Source organism: Piliocolobus tephrosceles, chromosome 1, assembly GCF_002776525.5.
Source record: "Piliocolobus tephrosceles isolate RC106 chromosome 1, ASM277652v3, whole genome shotgun sequence".
NCBI lineage: Eukaryota > Metazoa > Chordata > Mammalia > Primates > Cercopithecidae > Piliocolobus > Piliocolobus tephrosceles.
In genome coordinates, this window is record NC_045434.1 from 72,740,436 (window position 1) to 72,764,030 (window position 23,595).

General features: G+C 34.3%; 1 protein-coding gene across 1 annotated transcript in view; it reads right to left on the minus strand.

Moving 5' to 3' along the window:
- USH2A (usherin) overlaps positions 1-23,595 on the minus strand; it is a 798,346-nt gene that overhangs the window by 304,433 nt on the left and 470,318 nt on the right. Inside the window, exon 37 of the mRNA XM_023203737.1 lies at positions 8,147-8,326. Coding sequence (XP_023059505.1) covers positions 8,147-8,326 — 180 coding nt within the window. The remainder of the gene's footprint in view (positions 1-8,146; positions 8,327-23,595) is intronic.

Genomic DNA, 23,595 nt, shown 5'->3' on the forward strand with positions numbered 1-23,595 from the left:
TATTTTCTCTTTTAAGGCAGAGCTATTGTAATGCTTAACCTAAAAGAAGAATTTGGTAACATTGTCCTGCCTCTCCTACTTGGGTAGGCTGCTCTGCGGGTGGATCCTTCTGCCACCTTTGAAGCATGTCTTTTTCCTAAATAGTAGACACTTGCTTTACCTAACTATTCTTTTTTTTTTTTAAGACCGAGTTTCGCTCTTGTTGCCCAAGCTGGAGTGCAATGGCACAATCTTGGCTCTCTGCAACCTCCGCCTCTTGGGTTCAAGAGATTCTCCTACCCCAGCCTCCAGAGTTGTTGGAATTACAGCATGTGCCACCACGCCCGGCTAATTTTTTTTGTATTTTTAGTAGAGACAAGGTTGTCTCTACTAAAAATGTTGGTCAGGCTGGTCTCTAACTCCCGACCTCAGGTGATCCGCCCTCCTAGGCCTCCCAAAGTGCTGGGATTACAGGCGTGAGCCACCACGGCTGGTCTTACCTGTCTATTCTTATCTGACTTGCTGAATTAATAAAAAATTTACTTTGTATTGCAGAGATGGATAGTTGACTAGTCTTTAGTTCAAGGACAACATTCTGCAGTCGCAGGTAGAATTATACACTCACCAAGAGTCAGTTGTATTTTTTAAACCTGTGATGTCAATTGTGGTTCTCATTATTACCATCATTTAATTAAATAATGCTTAAACTGATGAGCACTGTTAGCAGAAACTTTTTTCAATGCAAATTTACTGCTTTGAAAAACTTTCAGTGAGGACTTAAGAAAACAATATTGTGAAATTCATGCAGGAAAAATAACTCAAAGTCTTAGGAAATTACAAAAACCTGAAAAATTCTGTAATTAGATTCTTCCTTAATTATCCCTAAAGTTTTGATCTCCTTTTAAAGGAGTTTTCAAAGTGGAAATCAAACTATGCATTATAGGTGTAGTTTTTGTAGCAAATATGCTGGACTTACAAACACTAAATTAACACTCCAAGGAAACAACTTGGTCCTATATAACATGGATAAATATATCTATGTGTTCTAAATTAAAATTACGTTTAATATATATTTAGATATTTTAAAATGTTCTGTTTTAATCATTATTTTCAATTAAGTGTTCAACCACCAGTCACGATAGGTAAGTTAATTGAAATTGGTGGTTACAGTGGAAGCTACTAGAAGGTGGAAAGGGGGAGAAAGCAAAGAACTGAAAAACTGTTGGGTGCTCTGCTCACTACCTGGGCAATAGGATTGATCATACCTGAAACCTCAGCATCATACAATATATCCATGTAACAAGTCTGCACACGTACCCCTAAACATAATATAAAAGTCAGAATTATTTAAAAATAAAAATTAAAATGGTAGGTAAAACAGACAATTAAATGCACACACAAATTTATAAACACGCCTCCAGAGGGTCCTATATTATGTATTTTTACACTGTTATGGTAATCTTAACGGGACTAAAAATGATTTTAGGATGAATTAAACTCTAAATGTTGAATTTAATCCTGGAAATGTTTATCCAAGTAAAAGACACAGCAATAGTAAAAGATAACTTTCAGGATTATTTTCCAAGTTATCACTGCCACAAAGGGTTCTGGTAATTTATTCAGCAAATATTTTATGCTAGACATTGGAGTTACAAAAGATATACAAAGTACACACAGTTTCTACTCTCACAGCTCAGAGTTACAAGCAGAAATCAGAATACTCAAGCCCTAGATTTGAGAAATAACTAAGATTTTTTTAAATCACCTACTTATAAAAGGAGATCAGAATTTTCCCTCCAGTAGGGAGCTACAAACAGTTTAAACAAGAATCTATTGATATACATTTCTTGATCTTTATACTGAACTAAAATGTCAAAATTAATTGTCAAGTAAGGAAAGATTTTTTTCTATCTTTTTCAGGAAAAATTTAGTAAACTGCTTTCTTCATTATTTTTGGTGCTAGTACATCATTATTTCAAAAACAGGACTAATTTAAAAGAAAAAATATGTATTTTTTGCATGTGTGTGTGTATACATATACACATATACATACACGATCTAAAAACCAATCATTTAAACATTTGTGGAAGATTGACAAATTATCAGGCTTCAGTAAATCATACATTCCAGCATGCATGCTTTTCGACTCGGGCAAGAAATTTGCTTTGGACAGTTTGAGTCAAGCAAAGGTTTTCAGGGCTTGCACACTGGGGCTTGACTCTTGAAACCCTGAGTTTTTCCCAGGAACTCTGAAGAAGCCCAGTCCAGCTTCCTTAAGCCAGAAGAACCATGCTGACAATTCATACAATCAGGTGAGAAATAATACAGAATGATTGTTTTAAGCTGCTAACTTTTGGAGTGGCTTGTTATATAGCAATACTTGAAAGAATATTCCAGTCTCTTAAATTCTCAACACAATGGAATTCAGTAGTTCAAGCTAAAAAAAGTTAGTCATTAATATATTATTCCTTTAGTGGTATTACTGGGCAAAAATCATATACTAACATTTTTAAAAGCAAACATTTTATTCAGTTATTCAAAAGTATATTGGCTGAACAACTACTAAACTTTCCTATTTAGTGAAAATTGAAAAAAAGTTTGAATTCCAAGATGTAACTTGTAAATATATGTATTTGAGGACAATTAAGAAAAAGTGAAAAGCTATTAGAATAAAATTTCAAATTACTTGCTTTTGTCTAGCATTAACAATGTAAAAAAAGCATTTGTGAATAAAATGTACAGATAATAGACTTTTTAAAAAGTCATAATTATATTCAATAAGGAACTCTTTATAAACACAGAAGAGTTTTATTAAGAAAAAATGTGAAATCCCAAGATAACCAATGAGAGCTTGATGTAAAAAATCATTCACAAATTATGATCTGAAGGTCATGGAAGAGGAGGCTGAAGATGTTTCAAAAAGAAAGTCACTTCCCATGCTTCCTGCTTACTTCATCATCTAATATGCATCACAACCACCCCTTAGCAGGGTTACTGGGCTGACCATATGTATGTCAACATGTTAAGGTGTAAGTGTAGGAAAGGAAAGGGATGTAGCAAGATGAAATTATTCTGTTCTCTGCAGTCTATGTGAAAGACAGAATTTTTACTTACTTTTTCTGTAGGGAATTTTCCAGGCCCCCAAAAAGAGTCTTAGTAGGAAAATGGAACAAAGGAGGTAGGAAGCACCAAATGTTTACCAAGACAGGCAATACGCTAAACATATTACATATATTATGTTGTTAAATCCTTCACCTGATGTGGGAATTACCATCCAGCCTCTTTAATGGATGAGCAAACTGAGGCTCAGTTATATTTGCAAATTTGCTCATAGTCACTCAAGCAGTGAGTGAAAGAGGTGGATTTAAATCCATGTTTCTAGGACTACAAAATCTATGCTTATGCCTCAGTTTTAATTCCTAATGCTTTTCTTTTTTATTTATTTCTCATTGATATTTTAGGGGGAGAAGTGGGGAGGGGTTTCAGGGAAGGAGAGAGAGACGAAAAGACCCTGTAAAACAAACTACTCACAACCATTTTGCCTTTTTCAATTTTTGGTTTTCTAATAACACATTGGGGAAAATAAACAGATTTCTCAAGCCTAGTATTTTATACTCTTTGTCGATTATAATAATTCTCATCAATTTAAGTACAAATGACAAATTATTTCCTGTCAGAGGAAAACTGGATTAGGTTCACAAACCAGGGTGGCTCCAAGTTCCTTTCGCTGTTACAATAAAGCAGTTCAGAAAAAGATAAACAGGAGAGAATTATTCCTTTTGGAATAATATAAAACTTTCATAAAAAATCTGTTTCTAGCCCGTCAGTATGGAATTTGTCACTAATCATTTTAAACTATGCCCTTTTATGCTGCTTCTGTCTCTTTTAGCTTTCTGAGTAGTTCTTTGATGTAACAAAGACAGTTTCAGACAAAATTTCAGTTCATCTGGAAAAAAAAGGTTTAAGTCTGGAGGCAAAATGTAGTGTATTTAAAATTTATATACTCTATAATGCCTTTGTTCTGAACTTGAAGATCCTGCAAAACTTCTAAGCTTCTTTGCCTTCCTCCTCTAAGCTCATTTGTTCTTCTTTTGCTTATTATCATGCAACTGCGACTTTAACTGGTGCTTCCATCATTTAACTACATGCAGAGTCATGGCTGACCCTTTCTGATCAATTGCCAATCCATACAGGTTTGACTGATAAAAGAGCCAATTAGATTTAAGCAAATTAAGGGACATCACCAATGTCAACCACTTATTAAACTGAATGCTGAATTCCATGCATACAAAACACTAATGCACTGAGCCCCATTAAGCGTTGAAATCCTAACCCCATTAGTAACTCCAGACCTTGAAGGGGTAAAGGCCATAGGAAAGTTTCATATTTATGGATTAACATTTGGATTCGTTTTTATTTTTTTAATTCTTTTCCTAGAACTCTTGAACCTGTACCATAATGCTATTCAAGAGCTCTGATTAAATATATTCTTTATTTCCAAGAGTACCTTAGTGCTAAATATGAGCATTATGTTATTACAAACAACCTAAAAATATAGTAATTGTAGAAATACAAAAAACTTGAGTGAGTAGAAGTAGGGAAGGATCTGCTACATAATTGGAAAAGAGAGAGACGCTCCTCCAGTTGTCCAAATAATATTTAAACTGAAATTTTCAAATAAAAAATGTGTGTTAATTGGGATTGCCACTGTTCATCTATGTGCCAAATTATTAGTAGCACCATCTTCTTGCTATAATTTCTATCTTCAGATAACTTGTGTTTGTCATATTCTTAATTATATATTTTTTTCTCATCAGAAAAATAGAGGTAGGACTGGCAAATAAGATGTGTCTTAACCATCAATTAAGAGATGTGTATCCTGGTAAAATTCTTTGGAGGATGACCCTTTTGCCTCTCCTTTCCAAATTCCTATCTAAACTAAGGATTGTTTATTCTATGCTCACCTGAGAAAAGTAACCACCATAGGGAAGAATAAAAGAGTGATGAGTTGGTGTAACTTGAGAATATTTCTTACCTCCAATACACTCACCCTCCTTATAGTTTGAGCTCCCCATTTTATCTATATAGCCAGAGCATTCCTACATTGGACAATAGTGTACAGATACGGTCACATTTTCACAGCTGGCTAAAATATAAGGTTGCTCAGGTTGAGATGAGGCCTGGCGGGCTTGAGCAATGATAAGCTTAAAATTTTAAACTAGTAGTTAAGCAATCTTGACTAATTTATTCATTCACCAATTATTTATTATGCACCTACCATGTGTCAGGTTTAGTCTAGGCACTGAAGATAAAAATGTGAGTAAGAAACAGTTCCTACTCTATAGAATCTTATAACCAGTGATTGTGACAGATTAAACAGGCAATTTGAGTATAACGTAACTGTTCTCTGGGATACAGAAAGGTCCTATCTCAGCCTCTGCTGGCAAAAGATGACTTTCTGATGGAACAATTTCTAGGTTCGAGCCTAAAAAATGAGTAGGATTTGGCCAGATTAAATGGGTAAAGGGGATTTTCCAGGTCATATTTGATAGTACATATTTGGTGAAGTAAAAAAGAGCATTTTATTTTGCCCAATTATTTTATTATTATGTTTTAAAACTATGCAAAAGAAGCATAGCTAAGGATATTATCATTACAAATCTTGCATTATCCAGCATTGAAAGATACTAGGATTTCAACATCACCATAAAAGAGATCTAATATTGAAATCAAGGAATTGGCAATAACGATAGCTATCCAAATATAATGGGAAAGTAAATAGCATATAGAACCTATTCTGCCCATAAGTTGGTTCGCCTCTGCGTATTGGTTCATTTATTATTCATTTCAGAATGAAACACAGTTCACTGGACAAAGGCATGGAAGATTTCTTTAATAACTCTCAGTACTAATTTAATTCTACTTAAACACACATATTCTAGTGAATGCCACATGCTTTTCAGCATGATTTTTATGTGTAAATCAGGATAATATGTTTTCAGATCATTAAGTAAAAGGAAGCATGAACTAAAACCTATTTAATCAATGAGGTATCACCTTTAAACTGCCACAAGGTCATAAAAAAGATAATTTTAATGCTATAAGTTTCCTAATTGTAATCAACAACAATCTAATGAAAAAAGAAAGTATTTCCTAATGGCCATAATAAACTTTAGCAAATCACTGTGTGTCTTTGAAGACACCTGCTTCCTCTTTGGTGAAGGACTGACTCCCAAATTCTAGATTTTTGAATACATAAAGTGAAGGACTGCATCAGGCCCAGAGGGTATGGGCCTGCAGTGCATTATGGTAATGACACAGATAAGCATCCACAGAGCGAAGATGAAGATAAGCGTCAGTTAACTCAGTTTGACTGCACCACTATAAAACAATATTTTAGTTTCTTCCTGCTTGCATAATATTAACCCTTTTACTGACAGGTATATTTATATAACACATATTCAGTTAGCAGTAGGAGCTTGCTATTTTTAATTGAATCATGATATATGTATACATAACAAATTATTAGACCATACATTCCTCAACACATAAACAATTAATTAAATTTGCCCTGTTTTATGAATATGATATAAATTACTATAAGTCACAAACTGTTTAAATCCATGTAAATATCATAAAATAAATATGCTTATTAAATATTGTATATATCCTGTAGAAAAGGTATTACTATATAACTTAAAAATCTCCATTATGGCACTGATTACTCTTTAATTTCTAAATCTGAATAAAGGATATTATATACTAAGGTTTAGAGTCATCACAGTTTTCTATCCTTCCTAGCATGTGTATTGAAGTGAAAAATGAAGATATGAACACCTAGGGTTTATTTTAGCGTAGGGAGTTTGTTTTATTTTGTGTTCCAGTCTCAATTTTTAAATAAATATATCTAAATTCAATTCCCTTTTAAAATTATTTTCTTAATAAATATGATACTAACCTGAGTTGATCAGCCTCAAAAGTTTCTTTTATGCATTCTTTTCTTAAGTAATGTAGCTTCTGACATGTAGAGTTTCAACTGCTTTAGTAAACATCAATTCATTAATTTTAATAATGTATAAAAGGTAGATAATAGTGAGTGATTTTATGATACAACAGGTAATGAATCTTTTTTGCAGGGGAGTGGTTCCATACAAACTGAAGATTCCCTTTATTTTTCTCCAGTGATAAGGCATTTTCTGTTCTTACACTCTTCATAACTGGAAGTGGGGTTAACCTGCCTTTCAGATTGCTGATATAAGATTGTGACATTCTCCCTTAGTCCAGAATACACTCATTCCTGGGAGATGGACTACACGGCAGACACTGGATGTCCTGGGGTCCTTTGCTTTCAGGATTTTCAGAAAACATACATTCTTTAGCACTCAACGGAGAATCATGCTCTTAACATTTTTAGGCACGCTTTCTCTTCAAGGGCCATCCATGTCAACCCTAGAGGGGTTTTCCTCAATGTGATTATTTCCCACAATGAGTTAAAACATGGTGAAGCTGATGGTACATCAAAATAATGGTAGTTGTGAATAGGTTGATTTTTATAGAAATATTTAAAATAAAAATATCCAGACTGTATCACATTTCACACATGAATGTGGCCCTGCTGAATCGTAATTATTAGGATCAGGAATTTAAAGGTGTTTTTCAGTAATGCAAATGGAAATTTCCTATTCTATCATCTACACCCTGCCTTTTTTGCCAAATGAAGTACTTTAAGTATACAATTGAACTAGTTATTTAGAATACCAGGAATGAAAACCATTTGCAGTAGAAAATGGAAACTCAAATTGCAAATACAAATTTTGGCTTTAAGTAAAGTCTTGAACAAAAAGCATTTCCCAATTTTCTTAACATGCAGAAATCCAGAGAGAGATGTGTGTGTGTGTGTGTGTGTGTGTGTGTGTGTGTGGTATACAGGCACACATACACACACAGTGTGAGATGGATGAAAGCAGTCTCAGCAAAATGATAAAAGACGATCAATTAAAGAATCTGAATAAACAAAGCGAAACAACAACAATCAAAAGAACCAGAAATATAATTGAGCCTCTAAGTTTTAAAATAAAATGCCTCTAAAAATAAACAGATATTCAATGGACACTTAATTCTAGGGCATTTATATAAAATTAGATAGCAAACATTTGCATAGACTTACCTCCTGGAGGCATTGTAATTGTTATAGGATCAGTTATCAAGCTGCCCTGGCTATTTGAAATATTCACTTGCACGGTATAGTTGGTAAAAGGAACCAGCCCATCCATGAGCACCCAAAGGTTTGTCTCTTCTCCACTGTACATGACTTTTGTGACATTCAGAAGGGTGTAATTATTACCTACTGATTAAAAAAGAAAATTATTAAAATAAATACATATTTAAGAATTCTTTCCTGATATTATTTGAGTATTTTCTTGAGTTTCTAAATATACTATACCAAATAGATCTGTAACTTTACCACTCTAAGAGGCATTACAAGTGCTTCTATCAATGCACATATTTGGTTTTGATTATCTTGTGAACAAAAGTGTTATCATCTGGGTTAACCTGGCCAATTCATTCATCACAGCAATCAAAATAATTTGAGGAATATTCTTAGATAACTGTAGGATAAAACCATATCACAAGTATCAAGCATATAAGTAAAAACATTGCACAAATGTATAAATTGATTACTTGATGAGTTGTTTATACTTTTTTGAGTTTTCTTTTTCCAATAAAAATCCCAGAATTTTTTTGGATATGCAGACAGGAAGAAATAATACATTATTCCTCAAATAGAATGGTTCTGGATACACGTACTATACTCAGACATATTAGTCAGATATTGCATATATCACAAACTGAGGTATTTTCTGTTCACTTTGCTTGAAATGTGGGTGGATTTCTTTCTATCTAATACCTCTTTAAATTAGAATTAGTCAGAATATCCTGAAAAGCAACTGGAGATGGGAGGTACTATATGTCCACTTTGACCAGAAGATCTAATATTTTTAGCTTTATGAGAAAATGCAGAAGCTGCCTACCTATATAAAAGAGTTACTTTCAGTATGTCCTCACCCTGCTCCCACCACCACTCTCCTTCCAAAGCTTTAGCAAACCCATTCTTAAATCTCATCAGTCCACAATGCAGGAAATATTGCTGCCTAATAACAGTGTTTTATCTCTCTCTCTTACACCATTAGGTTAAATTTCAGGTTAAGAGTCAGAAATTAGGGTTAAAATAAGAAAAGGGCTACAAATGCAAATTGTAACACTTTTCTATATTAGATGAATTCCTGAAAAATTTATGATATGATTTTTTTAAATGCTGCTTAATTTTTGTCAATTTCAGAAATGATACAATAACTCTTAAAAAACAGAAAAATGAATGATTAAGAGTACCACACAGGCAAGGCAACATAGCAAGACCTCATCTCTAAAAAAAAAAAAATTAAAAATTAAAAATTATCTAGTTGCAGTGGTATGACCCTGTAGTTTTAGCTACTCAGGAGATTGAGGTGGGAGAATCACTTGAACCTACAAATTTGCAATTACAATGAACTGCAATTGTATCACTGCACTCCAGCCTGGGGGACAGAGTGAGACTTTTTCTTTAAAAGAGCACCAATATTTACTACAAATAACCTTCTTCCTATATAACACCACTTTTTATTATATGTACATTTAATCTTTCACACACAATTTCTGCAGATATAGAAAAATGAATTAAAAAAGCACATGATATTGAGCTTCAAAGGGAAGAACAAGCATACTCGCAAGATCTCCAGATACTGATATAATCTTTATTGAACAAATGCTTAAAAAGTAAAAGATGGCATCATACTAAAAGTGATCTTGCATCGTATAGTATACAAAATGCAATGTTTACAATATTTACAAAAACATTATATTTTAACACAGTTTAGTAGCAAACTACAGTGCAAAGGAAAGAACATAATTTTGGTTGTCAGAAAGTCCTGCATTTGAACATGTTCTTGTATTCTTTAGTAATGTGCTCTTTGCTAATTTATTTAATATTTCTGAATATCTGGTCCTTCAACTGTGAACTGGGAATGATAATACAGTATTTACATTGCAGTGCTATTGTGAAAATCAAGTGAGATGATTTCTTTATCCTATCCATCACATAATAGTTGCTCATAAACAGCAGCTAGGGATGATGTTATTGTTTTTGTTGTAATCCATACAATTGATACGTTCTAGCCATTTAGAACTAGCAAGTGACTAAGAATTTTATACCGTGTATTTCATTTTCTCAGTAGCAATTGCCTACCTGTTCTCTACCCCTTCCAACCTAACAATGTATTATTAATCAAAATTCTAAGGTTTTTCAATGAACAAAGCAGCACTGATCTCATCCCCTACCAATGTGCCACTGTCCCATCATATTATATTTCAAACTGAAATTAATGAAGATCAAATCATGCAAAAGAGATTCTGATATCTGGTTATTACTTGACTATTTTCTTGAAATGTGGGTAGGTTCAACACACTTTAAAAACATACAAAAAGTTATTTAAAAAGATACTTATAACAATTTGGGGATGGAGGACATCACTGGAAAATCTGTTACAAAATACTCAGGAGTTTTTTCCATGAGCAGAAGAGAGCCCTAGTGGCATAATATAATTTATTACTCTGGACCCAAAATTGGCACGTCCAAAGAAGTAGTTTATTTCAAAAGAAATAAACAGTGCTTGTGGGCTAAAACATGACAATGATAATTTCTACTCACTTTCAGTAAAAGCAGATAAAGACATATTCATAGCTTAAAGAGTGATTTCAAGGCCCTAAAATGGAAGTAGATAATGCACTCCTCTATATGTGTAATACATATTAGCAAGACGTTATGAAACCCACAAAGCAGCCTTTGATAATTTCATTATGCACTAAAAAGACATTTCCAATTTATGTCATTTTAGCTTTCGTAGGTTCTTTACAACTAGTCAACTCGCTTCTACTGAGGATTATTGAGCTCCAACTGCATACAAGGAGAAGGCTTTGCTAGGCACTGACGAGAACTTGCCCCAAGTACATAAGACATAATTCCTGCATTCAAGAAATCTGGTTAAGATTAAATGTGAACATCCTAACCATTGCCTAAGATCAATTACATGGTCAGGATGGGAAGATCTCCTGTCCCCATGATAGTGAGCTCCTTGGAAGTATTTCTGCTGTCATTAACATGCTCAATTGTAAACTTTCAAAAAGGTCAGCTTGTCCTATAGACTCAAGCAGATATTCAATTGACTCTCAAGTAGCATAACTGTGCAGGTCTTATAAAAGAATGAAATTTGTAAAGCAACAATGCAAATTCTAAAATTAAGCCATGAGAATATAATTTTACAAATTTTCAGCCAGGGACAAATACAAAATAAATAAGTAAATGTGTATGATTATAATGTTGGTGAAGTTTTCTCCACTGCATTTTGCTTGTTTGTTTTTGAAGAAAATTTTGAGCTGTAAAACAAACAAAAAACAAACACTATTTCTTGCTTTGAAAATGGCATGGCAGGGGGAAATATATAAGTGCACTTTATTCTAAGCTTCCTAGATAACAACATTAATACATGGTAATTATATAATTAGTTGTAACATTAAGTTCTAGTTATAGAACAATGAATACTCAGTAATTATAAGAAGTATATAATTACTCAATAATTATGAGAAGCATGCAATTACATAACCATTTTGCTCAGCTCAAAAAAGAACTTGTACATCTCCAGGAACCATGCAGCTGAGTGAGTCTAATGTTCTCTCACCCCTACAAACATACAGTTCAATTCACAGACCTAGAGTAGCTGACAGGATTTCAGCCCTCAGTGAAGCTCAAAAATGTCCAGATTCAAAACCAAAGCAGGATCCACAGATTTTAGTTCTTCCTCCATTTCATTCTCACTGTCTTTCCTTCCTTCCTTTGAACTTTAGGAATCTAGGCTCCTCAATATTGGGGAGGAGGGGTAGATTTTTAAAATGCATGTCCTCACACTCCTGCTCTTGAGATGGTTGTGCTTTGCCACTTTTCACTGCATAAACTGGGCTTTCAGTAGACTGGAAAACACAGCCTCGTTGGTTCAGCCTCAAAAATCAAGCTTGAAATTGTGAAAGTGATAAGCATGTCCTATCTCAGGTGACCATTCCTGTCTGGTAGGCCCTCCAATCTGACCCTATTTGTGAGTATAAGTGGATGGTGTAAGACCTTTTAAGCTTCTGTGTTCTGGAACAACAACTCCCCACTGCCTGCCTCACCCCCACCCAAGCACTGTGATTTGAAGTTGAGTTGCCCTCCTCCACCCTCTGTGGCTTTGTCTGAGCTATAGGGCTTTAACTGGGGATCTCACTTAGCTCTTTGCAAAATGAGGTTACCAATACCACTGTTCCAGGCACAACCTACATCAAAATCACGTGCGGGTACCTCATAAACATTTGTATATCTGAATTCTACCCCAGGCCTACTGGATGAGCACTGGAGCATAGGGTGCTGGGATCCTGGATGATTCTTCTAGAGTCCAGACTCTAGCTTTGGACTATAATATATTTACTCTGTTAGTGAAATAAATGTAAAGCTAAGGTTTAAAACAGATGTCTCCTTACAGACTACAAAATCCAATGAAGCTGTTCTATAAGAAAATTTAAAATGTGCATAAAAACAATTTTAAAAATAAGTAGTCATTATTGCACAATTAAGAACAGTAACATCAGGGTTTCTGATTTAAGTATTATACCTCTTTGTCACTATCTTGCACTGAAGATGCAGAGGAAGGAAAGATTTTTTGTGTATTGACCAACATCACACATCATAAAGATAAAATAAGTTTTGTATAGATCAGGTAGAATTTCTAAATAAACTCCTAACTGCTCTTTCAGTCTATCCCACATTCTAAAGGGTCTTGAAAGAGGTTAATTCATTCAGTCCTATTTTATTTCAAAGAAAAGTGTTACATGAAAAAATAGACCAAATAAATCTTATATGAACAACAGATTTTACTTATAAAAAAACCTTTTCTTTAGTCCCAAATACAAAGTCTTAACTGAAAAGTTAACAATATTAATGCCCCTTTTCTAAGATGAAAATCTTATTTTCAACGTTCTTTTTTGTTGAATAGTAGAAAATCTTCTATGCAATTATTTTTTAAGGAAAAAACAGCATAAATGGATATTTTCACATGTATGACTCAGGGATGCGTAAATGATTGCTGTCCTGAGGATACCATCCTTTGGGGTTCTCTAGATTGAAATAACATAAATGGGTATCCTTTCCTATTCTTGTTATAATCATTGTCACAAGAATTTTAATGCACCATATATTCCATAATTTTTTTTTTCCTCTGTGCTGTACTGCTCTGACCTTTTCAATATTCTATAATTTGACTGGCTGGCCATTTCAGTTCTCTCCTTTTTACAGCCTTATTAACTTGTGGGAAAGAGGTGACATGAACAACCAATCAGAATACATAATATTGCAAAGGTCAGTGTAGTCCTGTACAGTATCATCACACATGGAATATTGTATGCCAGGCATTAACATCCTGATATCTTATTCATGTGACAAAGATTGTAACAAGAACAGAAAATGGCACAACATGAATCCATTCTCATGACAAAGATTATAATGAGAAATGACAGCGAACAAACCAAACTGATTCTTGTTACCTTGTGAGGATTTTATATGTCAGGCCTGGTCCTGCTTTAAGTTAGTCTTTTTCTGGAACCAATTACACCTTAAAGTAGAAAAAGTATTAACTAATTTTTCCCACTTCTTGCTGTACAAAGAAATACTATGTTTTTCTGGTATTGAGGTCTAAATTTTAGAGCTGTTTAGTTCCATCTCAGTATCACAAAATTCTGCCAATACCAAAATCAGAAGACATAGAATTGTGATCAAGGTAAACTGGCAAAATCAGCCTTTACTGTGAGCCAAGAATTTCAGGTCGCTCTGGATAGCCTGTATTAATATTTAAGTTACAGTTATTTATCCCTTCCAAAAATATTATTCTAAATTATTTTAACCAAAAAGCAAGTGTTTCTTCCAAATTCCATTTTTCTGATAGATCTCATGTTGGTAGGAAGCTGAAAGGTGCTGAGTGTTTGTTTATTTTGTAATTAATATATGGTGAAAGAAATCTATTCTTGGCCTTACGTTTTTGACAATGTATAAAATATTTATAGACATATGCCCACAAAGCTGTCTTCTTCACAGAACATTTGAAAGAGAAAGAAATAAATAGCCTATGAACCACTAAGACCTCCTGAGGACGGTGCTCGATTAATGCATCGTATTTCTTACATTACTGTAATTACTGTAATAGTGATTTTAATTAGTTGTCATCTAGTCAAAGCTGTACTTCTTTGACTCCTCTTTAAATTGGTCATTCTTCTAGTATGACAATTGTAGTGCAGGGAATAAATACATGCACCATTTTATCAACTCACCAAAAGATGCTTCAGACACATTTGCCCTGGTTGTGCCCACACAAGAGAAATGACAGCTCTGTAGATATCTAGAATCTTTGTGTTTTGTTCTGTTGTTCTTCTTTTTAATGTGTAGGCACAATTACTGTTCTAAATATTGCTAATTATTTTTAAAGTTTGTTGAAGCATGTTTTATTTTTTCCCATCAAGATTTCTCTATGTATCACAGTCAGATTTTCCTAAATGGATCTCATTTTATGAACATCAGAAAGGAATTATAATGCATGAAGGACAGACAAAAATCTCTGTACCTTATGCTTAATATTTCCGTAATCTTAAAACTGCTCTAAAAATAGTCATAAAAATGAAAGAAATATATATGTATATATGCATGTATAGTACACATTTTATATATAAAGTTCACTATATGATATATAAAATTCAGCATAGTTCACTATATATGTATATAAACACACACAGAAAGAGAGAGAGAGTAAATTCAGAGATGTACTGTGACTATCGTAAATTGTAGAAGTATGGTTTATTTTCACTAACCAAGTTATGCTCTGAAATGTCAGGGTTTTTTTCCACTTTGACTTATTATTTGCCATTTGGGCAAACTTTTTTCCAGCTGAACAAACTGATGCCTTATCTCAATCAGCTAAGAGTTACTTGAACAAATATACTCCCAGAGAAAGTGGTCCCCAGCTTCCACACCAAACACTGGACATGAACACAACTATTTTATCACCAAAATGTATTTCCTTCTAAAATTCTGGTAGAGCCTTACTAACCATTCTGAACATGCTAAGCCTATGGTGCTCCTAGGATCAGACGAGTAATTTGACAACCATTATTGATCCCAGACAAGGCCTATGGTCCATTCTTTGTTTAATGACATGTTTAACAATTTCTTCTAATCACTAGAATGTATATACTTGAGATGGTTACTCTGTAAAAGAAGAGCAATGATGTGGGGGTTTGGACGAGAATGATATCATGTTTTGCTGTTGAGTTCTACCTGCTTCATATGCTACAGTCACATAGTCAGGTGTTCCTGTGTTAGTTACATATCGATGTGTCATGGTATTACCACAAACTTAGCAACATACATTTATAATCTCATAGTTTCTGTGAGTCAGGAGTCTGGCACAGCTAACTGGGTCCTGTGCTCAGGGTCTCAAAAGACTGCAGTCAAGGTGTTGGCCAGGACTGCAGTCTCAACTGAAGGCTCCAATGAGGAAGGATCTCTCTCAAGCTCAGGTGGTTGTTGGTAGCTTTCAGTTTGTTGTAGGCTGTCGATACTGAGGGTCTCAGTTTTTCCAGCTATTGGCTCAAGGCTGCCCTCAGTTACTACGTTTGAGTTGTTTAGAGTTCACCCTCATTCCTTCCCATATGGGCCTCCCAGCATGACCACTTACTGTATCAAAAAGAGGGAGTCTCCTAGCAAGATAGGTTACAATCTTATGGAGGTGGCATGCTATCACCTTTGTTATGTTCTACTGGTGAGAAGCAAGTCACAGGTTTTGAAGACATTCAAGGGAAGGAGAGTAAACAAGGACATGAACACCAGGAGGTGGGGAAAGTCAGATGCCACCTTACAGTCTCTGAGTTAGTCTCTGAACTGTATATATGAATCACCTTGCTGGAAAGAGATTTTGGACAAATTGTGAACTTTGACAGCTTCTAAATTAAGTGGTACTATACAACTGTCTTTCCAAAATACCTGACAGAATGGAAACAAGCTATGAAAACAGGAACATTAACAATTTTAGTTGAAAATTCTCCAGGTACAAATGTATAAAGGAAAAGGAAAAAAATGACTGACATGAAATTGAAACCTAAAAGAAGAAAGATATGGTAAATTCTTTCTTAGTATAGCACAACTCCTACCTTTGTTCCCAGAGGAAGGAGTATAAGCCAAATAAATCCTCTCCAATGTGTAGAGAAATGAAATGAGTGGAATCTGCAGAGATAGGAAGAGAAATCAGGACTGGCCATTCTGCCAAGCCCTGTGCTGAGTTGGGGGAAGAAGCTGGTGTTCCCAGGATTGGGAGATGCATGTGAATAAATGGAGCAAGTGCTGCCACAAAAGCCATATAATAGGATCTCAGAGGAGACAGAAAATCTGGATTCCCCAGAATTCTGCCCAGTGCATCTTTGCACTCTCTAGCAACACCTAGTGCTCAAAGTTTAGGTCAAAAGAAGACTGACTAGCACCAGAAGGGAAAGGAAGTAGACCAAGCTCAGAACCAGAGCAAAATCTGGACAGAACTGCCCATACAAGGCATAAGCAAGATGAGGTTGAAGAAAAAGAAATATATAGAGTATTGTACATACAGCTAAAGAGGAAGAAAGGATTCTAACATAAAAAGACAAAATAACCATGCAGTTTGGGGAAAAATGATATATATTCCCTATAAGATGATAAAATGATATTGCAGAGACAGAGAAACAATCTGGAAATTTAAAAATGCATTAAGTATTTAATAAATAAGTTAGAAAAAGCCAGGAACAGAATAGAGAGCTAAGATCTAAATCAATTGTATGATGAAAAGCCTTGAAAGACTCGTAATTCATGTACAAGAAAAATGATCAAGAAATTACAACAATCAGGGAGACGATAATAGGTATGTAGAAATAAATGATTAGAAATATAACTTAATTTTCTTTGTTTTTGTAAATGAAAGGACAGCTGAAGTTCATGTGGTAAGACCATGGGATTGCCAGTCAGTTGCACTGCTTTCACCTAGGGACTACAGAGCTTGATCCAGTGAAACAAAGGCTCACAGTCAACTAAGGATTATTCAAGATGCCTCTAAAATTGTTGAGAATCCAGAAGCAGAGTGATAATTTTCAAAGCAGCTGAATGGTGATGGTGCCGGTGGGGGTGTCCTAAGAAGGCACAAGCTCGTCTGGGCCATGTTATTTGTGGTTCTGCACAAATCTGACTCTCCAGCTTTCCTGGTAACTTTTTGAACTGTTGAATTCCTTTAATATAATTCATCTCTGCCTGAATTAACCAAATTTGTTTCTGTTGTTTGCTATCAAGAAATCACCCATGAATTGAGAAAGCTCTAAAATAATGTTCACTGTTTGTTAACATTGGTTATTTATGGGTAGTAGGATTGTAGTGGATGTTGTTTTTCTGTATTACATAGATTTTTAGATTAGCATTCATAATTGTTGCAAAATCAAATGAATCTGAAAGGATTGAAATATCCAAGGAAAGTATGTAAATTGTATCTTAATTTATAAACAAGTTATAATAAAACAGAGACCCAGAAACTACAGTCTACAAGCCAAATTTGGCCAGCTGCCTATTTTTGGAAATAAAGGTTTATTAGAACAAAAGGAATTATCTTTCTAGGAATTTTCATGGTATAACTGCAGAATTGAGTAATTATGGCAGAGAATATATTGCCTGCAAAGTCTAAAGTGTTTACTTTCTGTCCCTTTATAGAAAATATTTGCCAACCTCTGAATTAAACAATTAAAGAAGCTAACTTTTTAAAAATATTCCGCCTTCCTGAATAAAGGGAGCAATTTCCACTTTCTAGAATGATTCTTTTGAGTAAATATTTTTTTAAAGAGTTGAACAAAGCATGTGGAAAGAACATTTTGTTGATATAGCCCTGTGTTACATCACTGCACCATACCTTCATTAACGCTTTAACTATCTTTCATTATTCAGCATTAATAAATGCAAATTACTGAAAAGGAAATGAAGCTGGACAAAAATAAGTTCTAGATAGTCCCCTAATTCCACATTCCTAGGAAGTTTGCCAATGGAAATCCAAGTGCCTAGCTTATATGGCTTATATAGCTGCTGTTCTAAAGGCTTAATAAGATTAACTGAAGAGTAATTAATGGTGCTTGGATGAAAGAAATATGGGTTTACTACTTTAACTGCTTCTAAAATACTTTTCTACAACGTTCAAAGTTATATGTCTTCCTGAAAAAAAATCAGTGGGAGGTAATTTGTCCAAAACATGAAACATCCCCTTCTTATGGATTCTAGTGAAAATAAGTAAATGGCTAAATAAGGCAAAAATATTTGCTGAAAGTAACAAATGCAGTGTCAATATTACCTTGAAATTTATTTTAAGAATATGATTAGATAAGTGCATCAAAATAATTGCCTTATTCTAAGTATCAAATAATGAATTGCTAGATGGTTTAATTGTGCCTTTTCAAATATTTTGCTTAAGAACCTAGAACAGGTGGCTAGAGTCAGAGGCAAGAAAACAATAATATGGTACCATGAGTACCAAAATAAGCATTTGATATGTAAAGGATCATAAGATATAAATATGTTTGTAAAGCAAAGAGAGTTTGATATATAAATGTTGGCCTCTTGAGGAGCAGCTTAATCAATTTTGCTCTCTAATTTAAAGTTGAGCTGTTTTTCTCTTTTAAATCCCCCAGATGGTGGCTTTCTGGTCTGCATAATTATAGAAATGAAAAGAACTAGCCTGGATACCTTCAAAGGCATTTTATTCACCTTAACTGTTCTCCTATTACTAACCTAGACCAGTTGATATGGTTCAGCTCTGAAACAAGCATGTGAAAGTAAATAAGATCTTTGTCATGAAAAATAGTCATTTACCTAATAGCACCCTAAGAATATGGTTTATAGCCACCAGTTGTATTAACAGGTCTTTTTTTAAAAGAAAGAATAAAGTTATTTAAAAACATGACTTCATCTTAAGAAAAATACTGAGAAATTTGAAGAGTTTTTTGATGATGCTATAGCTACATATTTTAAGTCTTTATTTTTTAATCCTTGTTCATTTGTGAGGCTTCCATTGTCAGTATACAAATGAAGATTATTATCTGCTTTCAAAACATGTTCATAACTCATAGATGCCAATAAAAATATTCAGTTATTTGGGGGAGATGATCAGAAAGAAACTGGCTAAAAGCGGACCTACGGATCTCCGATCCATAATCAAATATCGAGATTGATTGTGTCACTTGCACTTGTATTGATTTCAATTGGAGTAGCTCACCCAAGGGAATAATAAAAATGTGGAATAAAACTGATTTATGAGGACAAAATAAATCCTTTTGTGAGTGTAATGAATTGGTACTATTTAACCCTTTCAATCACAGGGTGAAAAACTATTTATTTTTTAAGAATGCTGAACTAGCCAAAAGAAGTCATATCAGAAATGCCAATACTGTTAAGTGCCATTACACAAAGTTGTAATGCTGGGGAAGAAATGCTGCTCTAAACTTGATGGAAGGCATTATTTGACATACGACATACTTTTAGCTTTCCTGGGCCAACTTCTATGTGTCATCACAAATGATGGACCTGTAGATCCAAACTATTATAGAATCACTCAGTAGATGTTTATGGTGCTTATTTACATGATTTATAAGACAGTTGAGAAGGTAGAACAAAACATGGTGGTATAACATTAACTACATTTAATTTTTTTCTCAATATAGGTGTTCTTGGTTTTAACTCAAAACAGCATTTAACAGTTATATTCATGGGACACTCAGCAATATTTGAGGATAACAAGGATATTCAGGAGAAACAAAGTTTGGCATAACTTGCAAAAATATTTGCCTTAGGAAAATTGGAGGGCCAAATAAACAAGGAGATGATTTGTATATAAAACCCAGCAACTGTTTGACTCTATCAGTTGAGCCAACCAGCCAAGCAGCTGATTCAATGAGAAAAATATCAGTCACGTCATTGCTTCTTGAAATCCGGTAGACAAAACATTCCCAATAGTTAGTATTGCATTGATTTAACTTTTAACTTTCCCTCTGTGTTAACATCTTGTACATGTGTTCCAAACCTTTGCTGTCCAATACAATAGCCCCTATCTACATATGGCTATTGAGCACTTGAAATGTGGCCAATGTGGCTAAGGAGCTGAATTTCTAATTTGATTTTAATGAATTTAAATTAAAAATTGATCATTGATTCAGTTACTGGAAAACTTTTAAATACATTTGAAACAATGTGGTATGTGGCAAATCCATTACAAAGGTTATACTGTATATTTGTTGATGAGAAAATATATATTCTTACAACTATAAAACAATGAGCATCATAAAATTCTATAATTGCAGTGAGCTGAGATCACACCACTGCACTCCAGTCTGGGCAACAGAGTGACTCAGTCTCAAAAAAAAAATTAGTAGTATACCTTATTTAATCCAATCTATCTAAAATATATCATTATTTTAACATGTAATTAAAACTTACAAGTTAATAATGATACATTTTTTTTTTTTTTTTACCAAATCTATGTTTGTATTTTACACTTGCAGGATATTTCAATTCAGATTTTTTATCAGGTATATTCAATGTGCATTTAGATGTCATAAGTTTTCAGATGTTCAGCAGGGATATTGGTCTAAAATTTTCTTTTTTTGTTGTGTCTCTGCCAGGCTTTGGTATCAGGATGATGTTGGCCTCATAAAATGAGTTGGGGAGGATTCCCTCTTTTTCAGTTGATTGGAATAGTTTCAGAAGGAATGGTACCAGCTCCTCTCTGTACCTCTGGTAGAATTCAGCTGTGAATCCATCTGGTCCTGGACTTTTTTTGGTTGGTAGGCTATTAATTATTGCCTCAATTTCAGAGCCTGCTATTGGTCTATTCAGGCCAACATTCAAATTCAGAAAATACAGAGAATGCCACAAAGATACTCCTCGAGAAAAGCAACTCCGAGACACATAATTGCCAGATTCACCAAAGTTGAAATGAAGGAAAAAATCTTAAGGGCAGCCAGAGAGAAAGGTCGGGTTACCCACAAAGGGAAGCCCATCAGACTGACAGCAGATCTCTCGGCAGAAACTCTACAAGCCAGAAGAGAGTGGGGGCCAATATTCAACATTCTTAAAGAAAAGAATTTTAAACCCAGAATTTCATATCCAGCCAAACTAAGTTTCATAAGTGAAGGAGAAATAAAATCCTTTACAGATAAGCAAATGCTTAGAGATTTTGTCACCACCAGGCCTGCCTTACAAGAGACCCTGAAGGAAGCCCTAAACATGGAAAGGAACAACCGGTACCAGCCATTGCAAAAACATGCCAAAATGTAAAGACCATCGAGGCTAGGAAGAAACTGCATCAACTAACGAGCAAAATAACCAGTTAATATCATAATGGCAGGATCAAGTTCACACATAACAATATTAACCTTAAATGTAAATGGACTAAATGCTCCAATTAAAAGACACAGACTGGCAAATTGGATAAAGAGTCAAGACCCATCAGTCTGCTGTATTCAGGAGACCCATCTCACATGCAGAGACATACATAGGCTCAAAATAAAGGGATGGAGGAAGATCTACCAAGCAAATGGAGAACAAAAAAAAGCAGGGGTTGTAATCCTAGTCTCTGATAAAATAGACTGTAAACCATCAAAGATCAAAAGAGACAAAGAAGGCCATTACATAATGGTAAAGGGATCAATTCAACAGGAAGAGCTAACTATCCTAAATATATATGCACCCAATACAGGAGCACCCACATTCATAAAGCAAGTCCTTAGAGACTTACAAAGAGACTTAGACTCCCGTACAATAATAATGGGAGACTTCAACACTCCACTGTCAACATTAGACAGATTAACGAGACAGAAAGTTAACAAGGATATCCAGGAATTGAACTCATCTCTGTACCAAGCGGACCTAATAGACATCTATAGAACTCTCCACCCCAAATCAACAGAATATACATTCTTCTCAGCACCACATCACACTTATTCCAAAATTGACCACATAATTGGAAGTAAAGCACTCCTTAGCAAATGTAAAAGAACAGAAATTATAACAAACTGTCTCTCAGACCACAGTGCAATCAAACTAGAACTCAGGACTAAGAAACTCAATCAAAACCACTCAAAAACATCGAAACTGAATAACCTGCTCCTGAATGACTACTGGGTACATAACGAAATGAAGGCAGAAATAAAGATGTTCTTTGAAACCAATGAGAACAAAGATACAACATACCAGAATCTCTGGGACACATTTAAAGCAGTGTGTAGAGGGAAATTTATAGCACTAAATGCCCACAAGAGAAAGCCGGAAAGATCTAAAATTGACACTCTAACATCACAATTAAAAGAACTGGAGAAGCAAGAGCAAACACATTCAAAAGCTAGCAGAAGGCAAGAAATAACTAAGATCAGAGCAGAACTGAAGGAGATAGAGACACAAAAAACCCTCCAAAAAATCAATGAATCCAGGAGTTGGTTTTTTGAAAAGATCAACAAAATTGACAGACCGCTAGCAAGACTAATAAAGAAGAAAAGAGAGAAGAATCAAATAGACGCAATTAAAAATGATGAAGGGGATATCTCCACCGAACCCACAGAAATACAAACTACCATCAGAGAATACTATAAACACCTCTATGCAAAGCAACTAGAAAATCTGGAAGAAATGGATAATTTCCTGGACACTTACACTCTTCCAAGACTAAACCAGATAGTGCTGTTCTGATGTGCTAAAGGGACAATTAGAATGCACATTTCAAATGTAGGTTCATTTCCATTTTAAATCAATGGAAGAAAACCTCATTGTTCAAAGATCTGCCTAGCTAGACTCACAAGAGCTGGAAGTGAAACTTTTATTCACAGAATGCACAGATTCTGTTCCATACATTGCATTGAATTCATAGTCCTAAGAAAGCTGATTTCAGAACAACTTATGAGCATTACAAGAAGGAGTGCGTTGATTTTTTATCAGTTCTGTCGTTTGGCTTGTACTGTCATTGTGTTTAATGAAAGTACATAAAGGTAACTTTATTTATCTCCACTGGCATAAAAAGGCTTTTAAAAAAATTAATACATTTTACTATTTACAATGAAACATAATTTAATTCAGTTTGATGGTACCATAATTATTATAGCATAATAATTTTTCTAGCATGATAACTTTGACATGTATGCCATGCAGAGTAAATCATTAAATAGGAAACAGGTACAAATCAGAAAGATAATAAGAAAATCTATTACCATAAAGACATAAATTATTAGGGAAAAGTGGAAGTAAACCACTTTTAGTTGAAGAGATTCAAGCAAAAGTAAGGTGATAATAAATAATAATTGCAATGGCTGGGCTTCTGAAAGGAACTGAGGCCCAAGGTTTTTAACATCCCTTGTATAATGAACTCAAGATTTTTGTTCCCAATTTCTTATTAGAGTTTGAAGTTTTAAGGT